This window comes from Gallinula chloropus (assembly GCF_964237585.1).
Source record: "Gallinula chloropus genome assembly, chromosome: 23".
In the NCBI taxonomy this organism is placed as follows: Eukaryota; Metazoa; Chordata; class Aves; order Gruiformes; family Rallidae; genus Gallinula; species Gallinula chloropus.
In genome coordinates, this window is record NC_140108.1 from 966,301 (window position 1) to 981,478 (window position 15,178).

Genomic DNA, 15,178 nt, shown 5'->3' on the forward strand with positions numbered 1-15,178 from the left:
ACAGCTCTCTGGCTCAGTAAGAGCATTTGACACCAACCCCAGCTTTGTGCAAACCACCACAGCCAGCACAGGGAGTTATGGTCGTAAATATTAAAACCATCAAAACCAGCCCTCAGGAACTCCAGATATTTCCTGAAAACATATCTGCATAAACAATACAGTTTAGCCTGGTTTTAAGGGCAGTCCTAAGCCTTTTAAAGATAGCTTATCCAGGAATATTTTGAGTGGTTCCATTACTTGTAATAGGGAGGATGCGTCATACAAGGCTGGAAGACTGCAGAAGCTGAGTCCACTCACACATACAGAAGAGGGATTTAGAGGGAGGGAGGAGAGTACCAGGATTACAGAGAGTCACAGTGCTTAACATCACATCTCTGAGATCTTCTAGGCTTACTGCAGGAACCCATCTGCCTAACCTTCTGGGAGGAAAAAGAAATTGCAAAATGAGATCCGTTGCTGTTTGCTCAGTGACAGGCCCTGCTCCATCAGAACGGGTGTGGGAAGAGTGGAAGGCTAGATGGTGTGAGGGAAATGTCTGTCCTCTGTTGCAGAGAGGGTCTCAGTACGGCTGCTGGGCTGTCTTAAGTCAGGCCACTGTGGAGGGGCGTCCTGCTGATCTATTGGCTCATAGGAGCTGCGATCCCGGCCTGCACGGGTGACACCTGAATGGGGAAGGAAGAGAACAAGCTTGAGAAAAAAACAAAAGCACAAAGAACTCCAATTAACTAGAAGAAACCAACAGCATCCTTCCATAAACACACAAAATAACCGAGCTGTGTTTGAACAGGCCTCCTGACTCCCTGAGAACTGCTCTCTTCACAGCCACACGGCTGTGTGGAAAGCTACACAGCAGCATGACAAGCTCTTCTAATAGCATATTTCAGCAAGATCAAGTTTATGAGATCTAGTGGAAAAATGAACAAACAACAACAGAAGCAGCAGGAACCATGGCTAGCAGACAGCATGGATTTAAGAGCATGATTCATCCATGAATCACCATCAACACAGCCATGCCTCAAGTGTGCCACACCACAGCACTGAATTTGAATCTCAGCAGAGCTCCCAATTGCACTACAAACAGTTTGCCTGTGGTACAAGATTGGTGCAAAGTCATGTTACTGTCTAGGGGATGAGCAGAAGAGACACAGAGAATGTGTGTGGACAGTTCTTCATCTATAGGCCAGGCACCCATCATGGCTGGAAAGCAATTTGAATCAAAGGTGAGCACCAAACCGTATCAGAGGCTTGTTCCAAGTAGCAGGGATGCTGCCAAGCAACAAGGGAATTTTGTACAGAAAAAGTGAGTCAGAGAAGACCTGGAAAAAGGCAACACTGTTAGATTCAAAAGGAAAATGCCAGATAGGAAAATGAGAGAGGAAATCTGTCAACCATGATCTACACAACAGCAGCACAGAGTTCGTACTGAAAAATCTCATGAGAAAGAAGTTCAGGAGATGAAATGAAACTACAAAGTGTCTGAATTCCAACCTGTATCTGGGAGGAGGCTCTCAGACAGCATCATGCTAGTGTTAGGATAGTGTGGCTGAAAAGAAGGAATACTCCCAAATTCCAAGCAAAGGGATGAACTCCTCAATGACACCTCCACTTCCCATAGGATGCAATTGTCAAATCCCAGTTCCAGGCACAGTGAGCAGCTGGTAAGAACTGGCACACACATGATGCACAGGAAGGCACTGCAGTTGACTGACAGGCCTCCTGACCCCATTAAGACAGATGTGTCAGGTGTTTGCACCAAGAGCTGATGGAGAAGGCATCCACATCCCACCAGCAGAGAGATGCAAACAGCACATGTATCACCAGATTCCATGGTTTCCCTCCACAGCCTCTCCTCCTCTGCAGGTATCTTATTAGCCAGCACCAAAGCAGCACAAGGGACAGCTTTCAGACACCATAACACAGCTATAGCCCCCTTTTTCCTGCACACCCTTCTTCAGGTGGCAAAGAGAGAACTTCTGGTTTTGCCAGCAAACAGTCCCTGGCAGCTGCATGCCCCAGCATGGCCTAGCACCAGGCACACTTGGCAAAGCTGACTGAGATGCAGATCATCCAGGCACAGCCCCTTCTCTCTGGCAAGGCTGCCACATTATCATTGCCAAGTACAGCCAGAAGAAAAATGAGTGCCTCCAGGCAAAGTCCCACGAGGTAAACATCCCATTTTCCAGGTGAGGAAAAGGAGGTCCAAAGCAATCAAGGTACATAAAGACACATAAAGCCCAGAGAGAGCATGGAGTTAGAGATCCAGCTCCTTTCCCTTTCATGCAAAATTCACCTAGAGGGGATCCTACCTCTACTTTTCCCCAGAAGGAAAATAAAGGGTTGGCAATGAGATGCCACCCAAAGGTATCCCACAAACACACACAGGTGTAGGAGAAGGAAAAGCCTCTCGATTATATTGAGTAAGAGAGACAGAAGTGGTATCAATACCATTGTGGGCAAAATGGCTGTCAGATGAGGACTCTGGGTCTGCAAGGGAAGAGAGGAAGAACATAAATTTAAGGCTTAAGATGCACCAGAACCACAAAATGGGGAAGCAGACACGAGAGAGAGAGAGAGAGAGAAAGGAAGGCAGAATCTAGCTGCACAGAGCTCAAGCTGAAGGGCCCAAAGCACAAGGTGGTCTCCATAACACCAGAGGAGGTGAGACCCACTGACAGAGGCAGAGGAAGCATCCTACCTATGTTCAAGGTGTACTCTCCTCCACGCTCCCGATACATTCGGTACACGAAATAGCAGGACACAGGCTTGAGGAGCAGGCTGAAGATGGCCATGCCTATACTGCCTATTGCATCAGTGAGGTAGTTGTTTGGAGGGTAGAAGACAGAGATGTGAATGATGTCTGTGAGGACTGTGAGCAGCAGGCCAGTCAGGAACTGGAAACAAAGAGAGAACGGGACATAAACTGAATAGGGGATTAACAACTAGGAGTAAATCAGTTACAGTGTCTATTTCCTGCAAGATCTGTGCTCCCACAGTGATGCCTTCATCCCAGTATGACACATCACTAACACTCAATACTGTCCCAGGCAGACAGAGATTCCTAGAGGAACCATCTCTGTTTCATGCATTTTCTTTGCATGTATCAGATTCCTTCTCATGATATGCTTCAGAATTAATTTTGCTTGCTAATCTCCTTAATGTTCAGAGAAGGGTTTCAAAGCCCCTTGAATTCAGCATATTAAACACTTTGAGTCCAGCTCTGGCATTACAAGTCATAGTAGCAGATAAAAAATCCCAAAACCCCATGTATGCCTCACTAAGAATGATTTTGCTTCTCAGAGATGAGTGCTTCTCACAATGGTTTATGGTGCTTATAGATTTTGTGCTCTCTTCAAAACCCCACAAAACTCAGAGAATTGGACTTGTTCACTTCTGTACTGAGAACAGCTGAAAATCATCACTGCCTCAAAGCAGCTGCCCTCCACCCTCTCCCTGAGCAGCCTGGTGGAGGCAAATACCCTCACACTCACCATCACGATGGCATCCACGGAATCTCGCTGCACAATAGCCCAGATCCCCAGTGCAAGGACACTGAAGTTTCCCCAGGCATAGGAGGTTGGAAGCATGTAATTCATGCATCCCCTGCCAAACAAGACCAAAAAAAAAAAGCCTGCAGGAGTTTGTTTGCATTCATCTGTGTTCCCACACAAACACTTCACTCAGATTTAGGATCTTTTTGCACACAGACAGGCATTAACATGCCAATTCCCCAGGAACACCCCATTCTTAGTTTGAAGGAATACCCCCTTCTCACCCAGGACAGGCCAGTTCCCAAGCACTCACCACACCGTGAGCAGCCAGTGCACCAGAATGATGGCCTGTGGAAAATAAAACACAAAACAGAGAAGACAACAGGTCAGCAAGTTGAGACAACGGTGGGAGGATCAACAGGGAATGACACCATCTTGGTGGAAGGCTGCCCTGGACCCATGAACCAGTGCAGAAAGCTGGCATAGCAACTGGGATGGTGAAAACACAAAGCTGTTTTTCTCTGCTTCTGTTGCTGAGTATTTCCTGTGGTGCTGCACTGTAGTCATTCATTATTGTTGTCATCTCTGTCAACAGTTGATTCAGGGCCCACTTAGTCTTCCCTAAATGGGTTATTGATTTTGGAACTCCAGAAGAGCTTGTACAGAAAGCTGGGCAATCTGATTCACACTATGCTAGCACATTTTATACGTGACCAATCTGGCGTCCCATCACCAAGAAGTCCATGGGAAGTCACGCATGTAGCTCCCAGCAATTCTACTCCAGTCCTTGGTAAACCCTCCTCTTACCTCTTTCCAGCCTGTTCAGAACAGTGGTTCAACCTCACTGCAATATTAACAGACCTAGAGGCAGCTTCTAGGAACCCAAGAACCTGATCCTGCTATATTACACAGCTCTTAATTCCCAGAGAAGCTACCAGGGCCCAAATGCCAGCAATGCCCTAAAGTACCAATAAGATGATGCTGTCACAGATTCTGTACTTTGCAAATGTCCTTAATAATCCTGATCCTTGTGCTCAAGGGGACAAATCTAAGAAGAAAGCATCTTACTGTATCAAATGACAGAAGGATTCTCATTTCTGTAACCAAGGAGACATACTCTACTTGTTTATTAAGACAGCAAATGGAAACAAGATTATACCAGTTCAGCCCTCTTCTATACATACAGCCATGCAGTCATTCCTTTAGAACCTGCCAGCCAATCTCAAAGGGAGATTGTTCATGTTTCCCTTTCTAAACATTTATGAAAGCAAGAATATGGAAGGCAGGCTCTGTTAGCAGCCCTGTAAAAGAAAGGCTGAGGCCTGGACTGATCAATGACCCACGGGACACAGGCACTCCTCTTCTGTTTCTTCTAGGTGTGAGAAAGGCTCCAGCTGGCATTTATGCTGACCTTGTATATAAAAACCCACAGCACCAAAACACCTCTGAGGCACGTGCTCCCCCAAATCATAGAATCATAGAATGGTCTGGGTTGGAAGGGACCCCAAGGGATCACAGAGCTCCAACCCCCTGCCACAGGCAGGGACACCAACCTCCAGGCCTGGAGCTACACAAGGCTGCCCAGGGCCCCATCCAACCTGGCCTTGAACACCTCCAGGGACGGGGAATCCACCCCCTCTCTGGGCAGCCTGTTCCAGCCCCTCACCACTCTCTCTGTAAAAAACTTCCCCCTAATATCTAATCTAAACCTTCCCTCCTTTAGCTTTAGTCCATTCCCTGCCGCTCCACCCCTCTTCCCCCCCAAAAAACTAAGAAAATTGGGAAATGAGTATGTAGCAAAAGGCTGAATTACTCAGAGGACACAGGAAAGCTGCGTGCAGATTAAGGCACTAAAAAAAAATAATCCTCTACTAACATCCTGCTACAGTCACTGGCTTAAACTGTCTATTCATGTCCTAACATAGTACTACAGGAGATGCTGGAGAGGAGAGTTAATAACCAACAGAGCTGTGAGAGGAGTGAAGCGCAGCCAGGAAACCCACGAGAGCGACGGGCCTGCTTGCGGCCCACGCCGCTCTGCCAGGGTAGCGCAGCAGAGAGGTCTTATCAGAAGGAAGAGCTCTTGCTTCACCGCTGAGCAGCCACCCCAAGCAGCCAGGGCTTTGGTGTAACTTCAAACACTGCTTAAACAAAGTGTTATTTATGTAGTTTTTCTTAAAGTGTTCATTAAAGGCTACAAAACCCTTCCCCCCCACACACACACACTTTCCCTTCTCCCAAATTGTACCAGGGAGACCAGGCAGAAACTGCTAATCAGTAAAATACAAGATGTTCTTAGATAAGAATGGAGATGTGCAAATAGCATTTACTCAAGAGACTATCACAACATCAGGGAAATTCTTAATTAGGTAGTATTTAATTGCATGTTACATACCCACAAGACCCCTCAAGGCTCACCCATTAACATAATTAGGCAGGGTGGCTGTTTTTTTTTTTAAAAAAAGCTGCCTAGATCAATATTGCAGTTATTAAATTATGAAGCATGCTTAGTCATTAGCATAAGAAGTCAGGTAAACTAGGGCTGCTAGCGTGAGGGACTGCTGAAATAAGAACAAGGCATTCCCTTCCTGGTTATTAGTCCAATTTACCTGACAGTTCTTCAGGGCACTGTGGAATAAGCTAACGTTCTTGGTATGCTTTAACAGAGAAAATGCAGTGGTAATGAAAAACATTCTTTAAAGCTACAGTCAGGATGTGAGATTAGATAATTTGCAGCCAGCCTCCTGATGAGACAGCAGAGGAATATAAATTTTCCCATCTGTTCGAGGACTTGAGTCAGTACCTAAGAAAGCCATACACTCCTGTTCTTGAGAACATAACTCCTAACACTTGAACTAGTGCTGAGAGCAGAAAATCAGAAAAAATAAGAAAGGTGGGATCTTTGTCCCCATCCCTTCTAGGCAGAAGGATGACCACGCAATAAAAAGCATCCCATTAAAAACTGGGGGGAGCTAAGGGGAATTCCAAGCTCCTCTGCAAATCCCAGCATGCGATGGAACTAATTGCCAAGCATAAAAAAAACCTGGATCTCGTTAGATGGGCACCTCTTTGGAACATGTTTCAGCAGAGCCTAGCACAAGGCTGAATTCTAAGTTAAAAATTATGTGGTTCCAAATGACAATTATTTTTCTTAGCATTTTGGGGTTTGTTAGGTTTTTTGGGTGGGTTGTTTTTATTTTTTTTTTGAGAACAAATTCATCTACTCTGTGACACTCCCCTAAAGATATACTAACCAAAACCACTGATCTGAGCAGCTACCTGTGAGTGAGCCACCTGCAAGGATGCTCCTCATTATTATAACCCAGTGATAATAACAAGCAGTTAGGCAGTGGAACAGGCTATTCAACAGGGCTGCTGTGGCTCAGTCCTTAGAGACTTTTAAAAGCCAGCTGAATTTTGAGTTGAGCTATGTGATCTAACCTTGAAGTTAGTTTTGCTTTGAGCAGGAGGCTGGACCAGATGACACACAGAGGTCTCTCAATCTAAACTATTCTGCGACCCTAGCATTTAAAAATACCTGGGCATGGAACGTGTGTTTCCAGGCACACAGATTGTAGGGCATTGTCCAGGCTTGATCAGACTCAAACTTTGTATTTTGAGGCTGTACATAGTTAGTGCAGTTTCCTAGGTGCCAAGCATTCGCTGCACGACACGGCCGTGCCGCTTCCCACGTGCTTTGCTGAGCGTTGCTAGCACAGCTGAGCCAGTAGATGCTGTTTCATGAGCATGTTCCTCATCTGCTCTAGGGCAAAGCCTGCTTCATTAGTTTTATAGCTCTGTGAGTGGCTTAAAGAGGGACCTCAAGGCTAAGACATCGCTGTGTTCTGGCAGAAACACAGGTCAGTCATGCAGTTTTTCTGGAGCTACTCCTACCACGGGATTCATCTTTTTAATCTTGCAGAAACCATAAGCAGATCATGCCCATGAATAGCAGTGTGTGTTCTTCCTGGTCCTTTTCTGAGTAACACTCTTTCTCAGCTTTGTGATACATTTCTGGGAAACAGGCCCTGGCTCAGGAACAATACAGAGATGTGGATACAATTATTCCCCAGCTCTTCAGCCTCAGAGCAGCACTGGCAGTCTTAGAATCAGAGAATGGTTTGGGCTGGAGGGGACCTTAAAGATCATCCAGTCCCACCCCTCTGCCATGGGCAGGACCCCTCTCACCAGCCCAGGTTGCTCAAGGCCCCATCCAACCCAGCCTTGAACACCTCCAGGGAGGGGGCAGCCACCACCTGCCTGGGCACCCTGTGCCAGGGCCTCACCACCCTCACAGTGAAGAATTTCTTCCTAATATCCAATCTAAATCTCACCCCTTCCAGTTTCAACCCATTCCCCCTTGTCCTGTCATTCCAGGCCCTTCTAAAATGTTCCTTCCCAGCTTTCTGTAGTCCATTCAGGGACTGAAAGGTGCTGTAAGGTCTCCCCACAGCCTTCTCTTCTCTAGGCTGAGCAACCCCAACTCACTCAGCCTGTCTTCACAGGAGTGCTTGAGCTCTCAGATCATCTTCATGGCCTCCTCTGGACCTGCTCTTGCATTGGGGACCCCAGAGCTGGACACAGTACTCCAGGATTGGGGTGTCACCAGAGCAGAGGGGGAAAATCCCCTCCCACGACCTGCTGGCCATGCTCCTTTTGATGCAGCCCAGGATACAGTTGGCCTTCTGGGGCTGCAAGTGCACATATGTCTTGACAACAAGGAATTCGTTAGTACTGAGAACAGTTTGCCTAAGACAAGCTCCCTCTTACCTAAGAGATTTGGGAATGGTTGTCTGAAACCAGAGAAGAAAGGCAACTTTTTAGTTGTGTTGTCATGGTGACTCATTCACTCAACAGGTTTGTGGTTTTCAGCTCCACTATCTCCGCTTCCCAGGGTGGAACATGCATTTCATGTTGGCAGACTGAATTTAAATGTCTTTATTTTTCACTGCTGGTTTAGCATGGGGAAAAAAATAAAATTAAAAAGTCACACACCAAGTCAGAAAACAAAGCAGAAGGCAAGATCTGAACCTCCCTAGTGCCCTGGGGATCACACAATAGTCCAAACTTGCCAGAGCAAAGTATCAGCTAATTTCCAGAACGTAGCATGCCAGGCCTTGAAAAATCCATTTGCTTACTTGCCTCTAAAGAGGGAAGTTATCTTTCTTGGTGAACTCATGAGAGGGGTAAACATCACTATGTGAACACCAGGCTTTTATTTAGCACTACCATGCAAAAGCTTTTCCCATACAAAGCTGAATTCATAATGGTAGCTGAGATAATACCATCCTCTCACCCAACTTGTAGGCAGCCTGCTCCTCACAGCTTGGTGAATCAACAGAACCCCGATGTGATCAGTGATGCTCTCCTTCTCTGAGCAAAGTTTTAAGCAAAGAAAGCACCTGAAACTTGCTGTACCAAACAAGATACACAAAGCAGTGAAGCTGGGAAGAGGCACACACACGTGCAACTAGAAATATCAGGGCTCTTGAAATACAAAAGAAAGAAACCAATGCCATCAGACTGGTACCAGGGAAGGGTTTGGTATTGAGCATCAACACCAACAGCAAAAAAGTGACTTCAGCATCCCCCAGTTTCTCTACAACTTCCCAAAGCGAAGAGTGCAATGTAACTGCCACGAATCCCTTACTCCCCATGGCTCTGGTTACCAGGTATATACACACCAGCATTCTCAAGTTGCCCCCACCTCAAGCCCCTCCAACAATAGCAGTTATCTACCAGATGATAACCCTGAAGTAAGCCCTCCTTTCTAACATACTTCACCCAACAAGCAAACACTTTGCCTCCTCGGCATCTTGTGCAGCGTTTACCCTGGATTAGCTCCAGCCAGCTGAGCTGGAAGCCTCCCTGGACACCAGTTAATAACCAGCCTGGTCCTCGGCCACTCCAACACAGCCCTGAGGCTGGGAACAGCCTCGGCGGCACTGCCGGCTGGTCCTAATGACCGAGAGAGATGGTGCAACGCTTGCCCGCGTGATGAAGAACGATTAGAAGCCCCAGTCTACCCTCCTCGGAGACCTCCACATCCCCGACCCTGCCCGCAGCCGGGTCCCTGTGCAGGGCCTGGGAGGGGAGAGAGCAGGGCGGGGCGGGCCAAGCGCCCACACCCCGGGACGCCCCCACGGCAGAAGCCCCCCGGCAGCCCCCACCGCGGGCTCCCCCCGATCCTGCGGCGACCCGGCAGCCATGAGGCTCCTCCCCGCCGAGGCAGCCCGGGAGCGCCTCGGCCCCACAGCCCCTACCTTGAGGTCGACAGCTGGCAGCTCCATAGCAGCGGCCTGCCCCGTGACTCCCGGCCCCGGCCGGGCCGCCTCACGTAGTGCTGGGCCGGGCGGGCCCCGCCGCCGCCACTGGCTGGCCCCGGGGAGGGCGGGAGGAGCCGGGACACCGCCCCGCCGCGCCCCGCCGAGGGGCCGAGGTGCCTGGCGCGGCGGCCCTGGGCCTGAGGGACGCGAGGGCCCGGCTCCTGCTCTGAGCGCTTGAAGCGCGGTGGTGGGCTGGGTGCAGGCGGTGGCTTTCGGGCAGGGGAATACCCCGGGCACACCGGCTGCCTAACGCCAGCACCTGTTTCCAGAACAGAAAGGCACCGCTGGCTCCGGGATGAGTTTGTGGAGTCCCAGCACCCAGCCGGACGGCTCCTCCTGCTGCCTAATTACAGCCATCATGCAGCAGAGGGGAGGCTTGGTACCGGGCCCTACTCGGTGTCCAGGAAGGCTGAGGTGTCTGCAGGACTTGGCAGCTCTCTGGAGGAAGGTAAAGTTTGTGCACATCATGCATCCATGGGTCCTGTGGCAAATGGGTGAGAAGTGAGAGAGAGATTCTTGATAAACACCCATGAAAAAGCAATTGCAAGGTGCCAGCTGTGTCACAAGAACTGAGTCAGGTTCAGGTCAGTCTAGGAATGAGAACTGGAGTCTCTAGACACATCTAGAACGGCTGGCAGGTATTTCACTGCTTCCTTTGGCCCTCCATTTCCCCTGGAACTCCTTGCCCTAAAGCCTGGTACAAATCACAAGTTCTTCATCTCTCATTCTGAAAGAAAGCTGCTCTCATTTTAGAGCTGGGGAAGTTGGTAAGTGATCAACTCAGCCCCACGGAGCACTGCAGCAACTCATGATTTCCTGCCCAGTTCTCCCCCAGTAAGCTAATGAACTAACATAACCAAGAAGTCAGGATGACCCATCTTAAACCCTTCCTGCCTTGCCCAATGTGTGCTTTAACTCTCTGCAGCGTAAGGCTGCAGTGGTTTGCTGGGTCAGTTGCTTTCTTGTAATCATTTATTCTTACAGAAAAGACGTGGCCTTTAAGGAATGAGAAGGAGTCAGAAGTTCACTGCGGAAGCTGAATGTGCAAATGCCTAAGTCATCCTTCAGTCTTACTCCCAGTTCAAGCAGTGCAGTGCAAGGTTATGCAGGAGACTCGTGCAGTGCTGAGCCTACGCTCAGACAATATCAAACACTCCACAAACGTAGCCCTATCTAGCCTGTCCTTCACTGCACCCTGAGAGCTATTGACTGCTAATATGCAGCACGCTTGAAGACCTCCCCAGGCACAGCATTAAATACCAAAATCAAACAACTTGGAAAATGCTAACCAGTGGAAGCAGCAGAACAAAACTCACTGCCTGTGTAACTCAGAACAGCAGTAAAAAGAATATGCTGTGAAAACTCTCCCCCAGAACCTCTGAATATGCCACTTTACCAGATGAAAGATTGAAATATAACTCATCTATTGCCACATGCCACATCAGCTGTGACCTCAATTCCATTGCTGTGTCTTGCAGGGAAGCCCTGCCATTATTCACAGAGTGGTGATGTCCAGAGTAGTGGTCCCAGTGATGGCAAGGGCTAGATTTTACCCTAAATGACAAAATGAAGTTGTGGCATCTGGGGTGGGGGGAGAACACAAAGGGAGACTTGAATGGCTCAGTGTTTGGGTGCAAAGTGCAGTAGGGGTGCCTTTCCACCAGGACAGATAGCTATCAAAGGAGAATTGTGTGTTAGAAAGACAAATTCCAGTGTCCCATTTTAAGTATAAGCACTGTTTAGGTGCAGTGGTATGTGGGTGTCTTTGGTCCTCTCAGCATTCCCACTCAGCCTGAGACAGTCTCATTATCCTTTATGCAGCATGAGCCATAATTGGGATGGATGTGACTGCTGTTTAATGCAAAGCATTCATTTCCCCCTGTACAATAAAAGCACTTTACTTCATTTTGTTCATCAATGTATCGTGCAATTAATTCAACCCTGCTTATTACATCCTGGACTTGCATGTCATGGGCTCAAGGGACTTAAAAATGTCTTAATGATCTCATGGGTAGGAAAACAATGAGAGCTACGATAGACATTTGCATGTCTCTCCCACCTATCTGAGCTGGGGAGCTGGGTCGGTTTTAGCTGTGCTTTGCTTTGCTTGTACCTTGTAAACTGCTTCTCTGTATAAGGTGCTGGCTCTGTTCCCTTCCCCAGGCTTGGTAGCTGAAACATGGTGAGAAAGATAAGCCACAAGTTCAAGAGGATCTGCAGGGAGAAGTAGAGAACCCAGGAGACTCGAAACAGGATATGGAGATTTTCCTGATTAGAAGGCTGGTCCAGGTGAGTTCAACACACTGCAACTAATATCCAGCAATTAGCTGCTTTATGCCAAACATATTGGTGGCATAAAAACCTGCTAGATGGCTGGCTCCCTTCCTGGCAGCACAGTGGTGAGGCTGAGGAGGCAGAAATGCTTTCCTTGGCATTTTCAGGACACAGTACCCTTGGTGGGTAATGTGATAGCAGCTCTGTGGAGAAGCAAAGGAGCTAATACAATTGCTCCTGCTGTCCTTATCTAGCCAGTGGGGGTGGAGACAAGCTCAGCCCTGACAGTTCTGCCCTTCTCATCCCTCACTTGGGGGTCTAGACTGCCGCTGACAGCCGTGTCTTTGAGTCATGGCCTGGCTGTGATGCTGAGAGCAATGAAGGAAGGCATCAGCTTGGCACAGATGTCTATATTCTCAATAAAGCCTTCCTGAGGAAGGGTATATAGAAGTTGTCCTGGCTCAACAAACTTCCTTTTAAATCCCAATGGGAAATCAGCAAACAGAAACATTATTTGGATTGGAGTGGAACCTGAAAGCGTTTAGCAGTGCTGGTGGAGAGCCTCCTCCTGCTGTTTCACCACAAACCAGTCTGTGGCAGGATGATTTGGGGAGTGCAGGGGGTTACACTGATGAAGGGTCTTGCCAGGCACACTTGGAAAATCCTTTGCAATCTCAGTGAAGATCTGCTTCTCTCCTTTCCTGAAATCTAACTAGAGCTTGGAGATAGAAAGTGGGGGGGGGGGGGGGGGGGACATACAAGAAATGGGTTTATGGGTACATATGATCACTCAGAACATTCCAAGAAAACAACAGCTCTCATTTTGTTCTGATTGAAAGATATGAAAACAAGGCTTTTTCCAGGCTGTGTGCAGAGAGTGACTGGCATGGACTGGAACAATTTGCTAGAGCATGGGTTTGAAATTGAAGCACTTTCACACACTGTGGATTGACAACAGGGTAATTATTGGGGGGGGGGGGAAGTAGAGGGAGGGGGGAGGGTTTCAATAAAACACCCCCAAGCTAAAATGGATGCAGATTATTACAGACCTGAGACAGAATGATTCCCAAGTGTTTTAATTTGTGCTTCCACTCCTTGTCTCTCTTGCACTCATCATTTTGGCAACTGCCAGCAACATCCCCAATATTCAGCAGCATTTGCAAGGCAGGCAGCTGCTGAGATGATTATGTCAAATCAGCACGCTGTCCCCTCTTTTCCATGGCTAATGATTCTCACCCTTGGAGAAGTGGTTTAAAATTATGCATACCCCTTGGACTCATTGTGAGGCTGCTAGCAGCAGTGGCTGGAGAGCAGGAGTTTGGGTGGGACTCTTGTCATTCACCTTTCTTGCATACATGCCCTGCAATTAACTTGAAAAATTAGTCCACAGGGTCCTACTATGGCTGGTTTGAGCCTGATCCAAAGTCCTTTCAAGACAATAGAGTATCTTGCAAGAGCTCTGGCCTATGTTCTGCTGAGCTTGTGTGAATTCTTAGTCTGAATTTCTCAGAATGATCAGTTGAGAGGAACAGAAATTAAGACTTGCTTGATGTTTGCCTCCTCTCTTGTTCAGAACCTAATGCCCCCAAAGGCAGAACTGACACTGATGCTCTGTGACTGGGAGATACTGGGAAGGAAGAGGAAAGTTGCTAAACAGAACCCAGTGATACTGTCGCTCTGCAGCTGCTGTCATGGCCTTGAGACAGCACAGAGCAGCTAAAAAGCTCTGCCACACTCTGAAGTGGGTTAGACTTGTACAAATGTTGCCCTGGGGTTTGATATCACAGGCTGCTCTTGCCTTACACACCTTGGCATGTTTTTTACTCATCAGCTTTCCTTTGCTCTGCGATTGCAAAGTCAGTAGTTGATGTGGCTGATACATAAATCAGGTTGATTCTTTTCCCACTGCTGTGGCTGTGCAGCATGTGCCTGTGGAACTGCTCACCCTTTCTGCTCCACCTCTGCACCCTCACGGTCTGATTCAGAAAGAATGAGCCTCTCTCATGGGCTCTCCCTCTGGAACTCCAATGTGAGCAATCAATCCAATAACCCTCTGACTTCATTCGTGATAATTAACACAATTTTCACTGACCTTAGACATTTCACTCATCTCACCAATCATCCACTCTTTATATTCAGAGTTAATAGCAGAGAGAAATGCAAGAGCTGAAGAACAAAGTCTCCTTTTGGAGTCTAAAAGCTCTAGCTTGAAATTCAGACTTGCTGTTGAAGCCTGCTTCTTTGATTTGCAACAGTCTTGCCCAAAGCACTGCCCAGGGTCCTACAAGGATTCTGTCTGGTGTACAGGGCAGTGAATACCTGCATCTCCAGTGATAAAGACCCCTGCAGAATCTCCTGCTGGCTTTCAGTTGCACTGTTAGAACAGATCTCAGCTCCTCTATTGGAAAGCCTGTGCACGTGATTCTCATCTGTGTCACACAGCCCAGGGTTAGAGAGCTCCCCAATTGACTGTGATCAATTAAAGCCTTTTTCCCTTTATGCTTCCACTGACAATAGCACTGGCAGCACCACCCACTATTCTGCATCTGGGCTGAGGGAGGGGCTGCATTTATCTCTCTGGGTTAACAAATTGCCTCCTTGCTGCCGTGGCACAGAGCTGGAGCCAAACCACCTTTCTTTACTCCTGGCTTTTGAGAGAAGACTGTAATGCCATAACCAGAAACCTAAATAGTGACACCCAAATGGCAGGTTCTGTCCCTCCCTGCTGTGCCCTCATGAGGTCCCAGCTGGAGTCCTGTGTCCAGAGCTGGGGCCCCAATAGAAGAGAGATGTAGAGCTGTTGGAGAGGGTTCATAGGAGCCCATGAAGCTGATCAGAGGGCTGGAGCAGCTCCCCTATGAAGAGAAACTGAGGGAGCTGGGCTGGTTCAGCCTGGAGAAGAGAAGGCTGTGGGGGGACCTCATTGCAGCCTCCCAGTCCCTGAAGGGAGCAGAGGAACAGGAGGGGAATCAGCTTGTTAAAGGGCAGAGACTGGCAGGACAAGGGGGATGGAGTGAAGCTGAAGGAGGGAAGGGTTAAATTAGATATTAGTTCATTGCAGAGAGAGTGGTGAGGGGCTGGAACAGGCTG

General features: G+C 48.1%; 1 protein-coding gene across 1 annotated transcript; it reads right to left on the reverse strand.

Moving 5' to 3' along the window:
- Positions 1 to 229: 229 nt before the first annotated feature.
- On the reverse strand, positions 230 to 9,778 carry AGTRAP (angiotensin II receptor associated protein; the record flags this gene model as incomplete). The annotated part of the gene is made up of 6 exons (XM_084274809.1): positions 230 to 662; positions 2,446 to 2,484; positions 2,696 to 2,891; positions 3,489 to 3,600; positions 3,802 to 3,836; positions 9,752 to 9,778. The coding sequence occupies 6 exons, from the start codon at positions 9,776 to 9,778 to the stop codon at positions 514 to 516; spliced, it is 558 nt and encodes a 185-aa protein (XP_084130935.1). The 3' UTR covers positions 230 to 513.
- Between the last annotated feature and the right edge of the window lie 5,400 nt (positions 9,779 to 15,178).